Source organism: Dasypus novemcinctus, chromosome 8 (genome assembly GCF_030445035.2).
Source record: "Dasypus novemcinctus isolate mDasNov1 chromosome 8, mDasNov1.1.hap2, whole genome shotgun sequence".
In the NCBI taxonomy this organism is placed as follows: Eukaryota; Metazoa; Chordata; class Mammalia; order Cingulata; family Dasypodidae; genus Dasypus; species Dasypus novemcinctus.
The window spans coordinates 82,863,707-82,872,110 of NC_080680.1; the positions used below are offsets into that span (position 1 = coordinate 82,863,707).

Genomic DNA, 8,404 nt, shown 5'->3' on the forward strand with positions numbered 1-8,404 from the left:
AAGAAATTTTCTTAAACAAAAAGTTAATTTAACAATAATTAAAATTGTATTGGGGGAAGCAGATGTGGCTCAAGAGATTGGGCTCCCATCTACCATATGGGAGGTCCTGGGTTTGTTTCCCTAGGCCTCCTGATGAAGGCAAGCTGGCCTGCACCATGGAGAGCTGATAGCCTGCGCTGTGGAGAGCTAGTACAGAAAGATGACACAACAAAGGGAGACATAGAGGAGAGACAGTGAAAGATGCAGCAGACTTAAGCTGAGGTGGCTAAAGTGATTGAGTGCTGGAGGTCCCAGGATGGGTTCCCAGTGCCTCCTGCAGGGAAGACAAGCAGACACAGAAAAACACACAGAGAGCAGACGGCAAGCGCAGGTAGCAAGGGGCGGGGCAGGAGACAAATAAAATAAATCTTTTTAAAAATTGCATTGGCATAGGAATAGACAGCTTAATCAATGAAACAGAATAGAAAATCTAAAAACAGACTTGAATATATGTGTATATATTTGTTTTTTGGTTTTTTAAAGGTTTATTTATTTCTCTCCCCTTCCTTCCCCCCCCCCAATCCCGGTTGTCTGTTCTCTGTGTCTGTTTGCTGTGTCTTCTTTGTCTGCTTCTGTTGTTGTCAGCGGCACCGGAATCTGTGTTTCTTTTTGTTGTGTCATCTTGTTATGTCAGCTCTCCGTGTCTGCAGCGCCATTCTTGGGCAGGCTGCACTTTCTTTCGCATTGGGCGGCTCTCCTTATGGGGCGCACTCCTTGCATGTGGGGCTCCCCTACGCAGGGGACACCCCTGAGTGGCAGGACAATCCTTGCGCGCATCAGCACTGCACATGGGCCAACTCCACACGGGTCAAGGAGGCCTGGGGTTTGAACCGCGGACCTCCCAAGTGGTAGACGGACGCCCTAACCGCTGGGCCAAGTCCGCCTCCCTATATATTTGTTTTTATAATATGTTTGAACATTACATTTCAGGCTCTGAGCCAAGTACTTTAGATGTATTCTCTCATATAAATATCAAAATGCTCATAAGAAGTAGGTGCTATTCTCCCCATTTGCAGGTGAGGAAACTGAGGCTTAGGATAAGTGACTTGTCTAAAGTCACACTACCCTTAAACCTTGCAAGTCTGTAACACCTAGTCTGTTAGCACATACATTTTGGGAGAGTCATTCTGTTTCCTGATCATCTGGCCAAAGGGAGAAGTTATGTTCATGGGTGTAAGAACAGGGTTTAGGAAGAGTGTGATATGATCAGAGAGAAGTTTTTAAAGATCACTCTGGAGGCTTATAGGGGAGGAAAGATTGAAGTCCTAACTCAATCCCTGCCTTCTCTCACCCCCAAATCCTTCCCTGTACTAGCAGCTAGGATAGTGTTCACTGTCCTAAAAGCCCCATAGCACCAGTGGATCCCCAAGGCCAGGCTTCAGGATGGTGCCTGCCTGGCAACCTCACAATCCCTATAAACTTGTTAAAATACAGATTCTCAGTCCCCTCCTCCTAGAGATTCAGCTCATTCCATCAGGGGTAGGGCCAATGATCTGTCTTATTTTCAAAATATGATTCCTTGTATGATTTTGATGCCCAGAGAGGATAGAGCTAAGATTTGGGAAGGGGGTTAGCAAACCTGACTGATATTACCCATAGTAAAGTGAAATCCAATTAAGTACTCACAGTGTTTCTATGAACAGATAGATCTCCTTGGAAGTCAGGATGGAGGCAATTCTGTCTCCTTGGAGTACTTCATATCACTGTGGGACAGGTGGCTCTGTGTCACTGGGAAAACATGGAATTTGGAGTCTCTGTGTCAGTCAGTACAGCACAGTCCTGGGCTGGTCACCCTTCTGGACCTCATTTTTCTCATCTGGAAAATGGGGGTGATAATTCCTACCCTGTCCCCCAGCCTGGGTGGTGTGTTATCTATTAAGATGATACATGTTGGTCATTTCTCTCCAGGCCAGAAACCATGTAAGAGCTTCTGTTCTAGTACCATCTTTTCAGGTTCTCTTCATATGGAGATTTGAGGTCAGGGTCTGTTCTGAGGGACAAGGGAGAAGGCTTTGCTCTCCTGCCTACTAGTTCCCCATGGACCTGTGCTTGGGCCTAGCCCAAAATGGAAGTGTGGATTTGACCCTGCTTCAGCTTTCTCCCTAACCAGCCCTCTGGGGATCAGGGAGCATGGGGCACGAGGACACACTGGTACTTGCCATTCCTTGAATGCTGTTTTGTAACCCTTGGTGTCCTCTGTTGTAGGCTACGAATCCAGGGCCTGCAGTGACTCCGAAGAGTCCTCTGAAGTAGACTGTGTGCTGGAAGCTTTCTCTGACAGACGTCTGGTAAAGCTGGGCCTCTGCAGACCCATCATGAAAGAGGAGCAGCCTCTGGGGGACAGCCCCATGCCTGAGGTGGACAGGAGAGGTCCAAGCACCTGCGGGACCAGCAGCACAACTGACAGTGCCGAGTCTGAGGCGTCTGACTCAGCCAACACTGAGAGCCGAGGCTGCAGAACCAGCGGCTCCAGCGAGTCCATGGATGCCCTGGAAGAGGATGATTTGGATGCCTGTTCCTCCAGCAGGTCTGGCTTCTTCCACTTTGGTGCAACAGGCTTCCCAGAGAGTCTTGACTCTGAGAGCCAAGAGGAGAGAAGCAGGATTGAAACCAGTGGATTCCTCTGTCTCCTGGATCTGTCCCAGAGGGCCACCCCCCAGTGCCAGAAGATGGACGTTTCTGGGAGCCTTGCTCCTGAGACATTCACCTGGAGCTCAGAACTGAGGGCAGTGCGGCTGGACCCCAGGTTGTATGAGGACAGCCGAACCGACTACTATAGCCTGTGCTCCAGTGTCTCCCCCGCCAGCCACCTGAGCGACAGCTCTGAGAGCTCGGCTTCCCGGCAGGGAGGGACCCTGCCCAACTCCACGCTGGAAGCCCCAGCCCCGCACCTGCTGCTGGCCTTTGAGGATGGCAGTTCTGATGAGGAATACTATGATGCAGCTGATAAGCTCACACCCCCGGACACCCTCTCAGGTGAGCCCTTCCCAGCAGGTCTGCAGCCTCAGCAGGCAGTTCCTTAGTACTCACAGTGTAGACCGCAAGCTCAAGTGAAAAACACGGGAGTAACACAGGATGGCTATGCTTGCTGAAGAGGAACATGGACTCAGTGGGCCAAGTGACAGGTGAAATGACTGCAAAGAAGCTTCAGAGAACCGTGGGCAAGCAGAGGTGGGAGGGATTCATTCAACAGGGAACCTGGGAAGGCTTCTCAGAAGAGATGGCAAATAGGCTGAGCCTTGTAGGATGGACAGAGTTTACACAGAAAGAAAACGGTTTGACAGGAGTACTCAGCATAGGGAGGTCACTGTGTCATTAGTGACCCTGAAGCTGCATTAAATGGGGCCTTGAAGCAAGAAGCTCCTAACTGACAGGACATCAGTGGCCTGAAAAGGCCTTCTGGGGTTCAAGGAACTCTGACATCAGGAGGCAGGGCATCCGATGGCCATGTTTCGGCCACGTTCCTCACCCCTTCCTCCACAAAGACTGTGGAGCAGCTTTCCATACAGAATAACTTCCCAAGCAGACCTAGATCCTTGCAGGATATTTACACACACACACACACAGCACTTGTTTGGAAAATATCACAGACATTGAGGGAGACCTGCTAGAGCTTTGAAAGTCGCAGCCCTTTTATTTCTGTTCCAGCCCTTTTCTCTTCCTCTCTGATCTCTACTCGCTACCCTCTTGGGTAGTGCTCCTGGGAGCAGGGCCAGCTCCACAGCAGGTCCTGTGGGGCTCTTGGAGGCCCTCCGTGACCTGGCCTCTGCCTCTCTCCTTCCCTCTGAGCCCTCCGTCTACATTCCTGCCACAGAGATGTCCTTGCTATTCTTTGAAAGCACCAGGCTCTTTCCTGCCTCTGGCCTTTGTGCATGCTGCCGCAAGCCCTCCTCACTCGCCCTGCTCTTTGGCTGCTGATACATCACGTCCATCTCTAGTCCCTGCTGGAAAGTCACTTCCTCAGGGAACATTTCCCAGACACCCCAACTAGGGCATGTCTCCCTGTTCCGGTCACATGTTCCTACCACACCCTGGACTTGCCCTGTGTGGCACTTAATGCTGTCTCTAATTATATATTTCTTTGTGTGATTTTGTGTTGATGCTTGAGTGCAAACTGTGTATCTCATTCACCATTGTGTCCACAGAACAGTGCCTGGCAACTGCTGCAAGATCAGTGATGAGCTCTCCATACCTACCCTGAGTTCAATAACTGCCTGTGCTTCACCCCCCTGCCCCCAAGAAAGGAGAAACCCATGACCAGATTGTGTACTGCTCCCCAAAGAAACAGGCCAACTGTCTGTTGGGCCAGACACCGCACTGGGAGACGGTCAGGCAGGCCCCTGCCCTCACGGGAGTCGAGTCAGGGACGTAAGATCCATACTAGACACTCTCTGGACACCAGTGTGGTGCTGGGGAGAGAGCCCAGGCCTGGGACTCCTGACTCAGTGTGGGAGTCCCTCTCTTGGGCTCTCAGAAATGCCCTTGGGCAGTGGCTGTCGGGCCTCAGGATCTTATTTTAACACTATAGATTCCTAGGATCTACCCTCCAATTCTGATTTAGGAGATCTGGGGAGCAGCGCAGGATTTGATAAGGTTTTTAACAAGGGGTAGCCAGGTTGGGAATGACTGGTCTGAGTGATCTATAGGAGCCCTCTCCAGTGCTAGGCTGTGGTTCTGATTCCTTCTGGCCGCTTGCCCTGCCCAGGACTTCTTCACAACGATGCTTCTCCTCTCAGAAGGAAGCCATCCTGGCACACGCAAAACCCCTCATACCTGTGACTGACCCCTTCTTGTCAAAAGACAGCTTCCTCAGAACCCTCACACACGTGACGAGAATCACAGAAATAACCAGAGCTCTGCTTCGGTGAACACCTAGGAGGCTCAGGCTTTGGTACTTTCTATGCACTAATTATTTAACCCACGTGATAGTGCTGACTGGCACCATTTGTCCTAACTCTAGGTTAACTTAAGCACAAAGTAAAAGTGTTAGAAGTTGTCTGACAGAATTGCCGCAAGCCTTAAGAAGCAGTTTCAGACACAGATGGCCAGGCTAGCCATCTGGGTAGGAGGATTTCTCAATCAGTGTATTCAAGTTTGAAATTCTAGGGAATTTATGCCCAATTGGTGGGATTATAAATCCGACCCTTTGGCTGGGTGGACAGGGCACCTTCATCAATAGTTCTAGCAACCTGTAACCAGCAGGGAGACTCATTCCCTGAAATTCAAGTATCATTACTGTTTGGATCTTGGACAACCAAAAATCAAGAAATATCTACTGTACAATTATTATCTCCAGTTTTCAGATGAGGAAACTGAGGCATCCGAGATTTAATAAGTAGCCCAAGATCACACAGCCTGGCCAGGATTGGAACCCAGGAAAGCCTGAGTCCTGAGCCCAAGCTCTATAAACCTATTTGCTTTTCTGCTTTTAATATTCTTTTCCCTTTCTTGACCCTTAGAGCCTAGAGCTGTTTCTGCTGCAAAACCCAGTGCCACAAACTGGCAGAACAAGGCCAGTAGTTGCGGCCAAGAGGACAGCCTGCATCCTGGGCCAGATGGAAGACAGCCAAGCCGAAAGGGAGGGATGAAGAAATATGCCAAGACCCTGAGGAAAAGGAGGTCTTTCCTACAGACTGACTATACCTCTCAGGTCTCGTTTCCCCTGGTGCCATCAGCCTCCCTGGAGAGCATGGACGATGTGTGCTACTATGACAGAGAGCCCTATCTGGCCCTGGGCACAGCCTCCCCAACTGTATCCTCCCTGCAGGACATGCAAGGCGAGCCTGGCCTCCTAGAGACCAAGGCCCTGGGGTTGCGGGGTCCCCTGAGGGAAACCAAGAGCACAAACCCAGCTGCCAGGGTCATGGAGATGGAGCCTGAGACCATGGAAACCAAGTCAGTCATTGACTCTCGAGTATCTTCTATTTCTGCCATTCGCCTCCGGATTGACCCCAACCATAAAGAGAATTCTGAGATTGCCCCTTTGACTGCCACAGTATCCAGTTTCCCAGCAAGCACCCCTTCCTATTCCAACCCAGGTTCATGTGGCCCAGACACTGTACAGGCAGGTCTTCCCCAGACCCTGTCTCCATTTCAAGAACTGAATAGCCGTGCCCCCAAAGAACTGGCTACAGAGCTTGGGGACAGCACCTCTCTCTCCATTGCTGACCCTACCCTAGGCAGGGCTTCCCTGGCTGTCAGCACAGGGCTGCATGAAGTCTCTCAGGGACACACGCTAGAGCTTGGAGGAGTCCAGTTGGTAACAGGATCAGTATCTTTGTTTTCAAATCCAATGCAAGAACCTGACCACAAAGACAAAGAATCTTTATTGTCTCCTGGAGACAGGCCCAGAAATGGTGAATTTAGAAGAAATTCCAGAGAGAAGGTGGCCTCTTTTCCTACAAAGGAAGAGCAGGAAGGACAACTATCTTTGGAAAGTGAAAGAGAAGCTACAAACAAGAATGGCACCAGGTTATTTCAGGAAGCATCTGGGAAGGATTCAGATGACCCCAAGGACGATGTGTTAAATGCTGTGCCATGGGCTCTTGGCGTTGGTGCCCCTGCTGGTGAGGTAATAGCCTCCCTCTCCTCAGAGGCTCCTGTAGCAGAGACTGGGCAGCCCATACCACACACCCCCAGGAACTCCCAAGGACAAAGCAGAGAAACCTCAGGCCAAGCCTGCCAGGCCCAAGAACAAGAACTATTGGCAGAATTGGATTTGGACCCTGATTTCTTGTTTGGGAACCACACCACTCCATCCTTCCCTCCAGAGGGGGTGGAGGCAGTACCACTTAACAACATGATGGGGGAAGACACAGCCCCTAGGGACCCTCCTCAGCAGGTCTGTTTTAATCCAGAGCCTTCCCTGCCAAACCCACTACTGTGTCCCCAAGAGGAACTCCACTTAGAGGGTTCAAACCATTGTTCACTATCAGAAAGCAAAGATAAAGTTCCTAGTATCTGCCTTCCTACTGAGAAGTCTTTCCTGTGTTTTGCCCCAGAAAGCCATCTTGATGTTTCTTCCAGTCCCCGGATGGCCATGTCTTTGGGGTTTGTGGGCATGAATGAGACGGTGGCACCCAGGATTGGGATGGAGCAATGCAGCTGCCAGTTGTCCTATGCCACGTGCTTTCGTGGCCTGCAGCTTGAGACGGAGGAAGACGACAGGGACTCTAATGCACATCACACAGCCCCTCTCACCTCACCGCCCTCTGCAGGCAGCCGGCTGGCCCTGCCCTGGAGGCCTGTCCGGGCCCACATCTGCAGCACTGAGCCCCTGTCCAGGAAAAGCCACATCTGGCCTGAATACTGCACCAGGGCGCTGAGGCAGCTGAAAGCAGTGCCCGCCAGTGCCCTGGAGGGCTTCCTCCAACTCACGGAGAGCTTGCTTGAGCTACAAGATATTTTAGACGTGTCCTGGGGGGATGAGAACAGGCACTCCCCAGAGAAGTGCACCTGGCACTTTTCTGAGAGCCGGAGTCGCCTCTGCATGGGCTCCCAGAAACTGCTGTCGAGCTGTCAACACGTGATCAGAATGGACCAGTCCCCTGAAGAGATGCAGGGCGCCGTGCGCGACACCTTCCAGCATCTGGTCCAGCTGGCCGGCCTGTGCTTGCACTTCACAGACTGCAGCCGCTGCTCCGCCCGCCACAGGGAAGCAGCCAGGAACCTGAGGGACGTGGTGTACGCCTACCACCAGTTTGTGGAGGCCGCCAAGCTGACCTGTGAGAAAGGCTACCACGACCTGAGTGTGAAGCTCTTGGCCCGTCATTGCACTGCCCTCACAGCTGCTGTGTTCTGTTTGACCCAGAAATTCCGGGCATCCACTGCCCTGTAAGCAGGCTGGCTGCCTGGGAGCCCTGCCCTGCCCTGGACACTTCGTTGAGAAGCCCCTTTCATTCCCCTACCCAACCCCTCTCAAATGTTTACTACTTAGAGTATTCAAATAAATGCTGCTTATTCTTGGCCTGAATCATACAGAGTGATGATAAGTTTGGGTCAGAAGCATTCACTCATATTCACTCATCAAACACTCACTGGATACCTTCTCTGTGTCCAGCCTTGTGCTAGGAGCTCAGGATAAAACAATGAATAAGACATGTCCTTGGCCCTTCCCTTGCCCCCGATCAGGATGTTCACAGACACTGGGGATACAGATAAATGGATTGCCATTAATAAAGGTTGTACCATAAAAGGAGCATACCCAGGGGGTGTGAAAGTAAGAGGAAGACATAAACTTTGTCCCAGGAAGGCAAGGATGAGGGAGGAAGGCAGGGGTCACTGAGAAACATGGTCTTCTCATACCTATTGTGTTGGCAATTATCCTCACAAATCAGGGTGATTACATGTGATATTTGATAGACTC

General features: G+C 51.1%; 1 protein-coding gene across 3 annotated transcripts in view; it reads left to right on the top strand.

Moving 5' to 3' along the window:
* The window catches only part of FRMPD1 (FERM and PDZ domain containing 1), a 113,011-nt gene extending 105,000 nt beyond the window's left edge, over positions 1-8,011 (top strand). For all 3 annotated transcript variants that reach the window (XM_004457253.4, XM_071216865.1, XM_071216864.1), the window contains 2 exons: positions 2,245-3,015; positions 5,499-8,011. In XM_004457253.4, the coding sequence (XP_004457310.1) occupies positions 2,245-3,015; positions 5,499-7,876 (3,149 nt within the window). In that variant the 3' untranslated portion in view covers positions 7,877-8,011. The remainder of the gene's footprint in view (positions 1-2,244; positions 3,016-5,498) is intronic.
* The last annotated feature ends 393 nt before the right edge of the window (positions 8,012-8,404 follow it).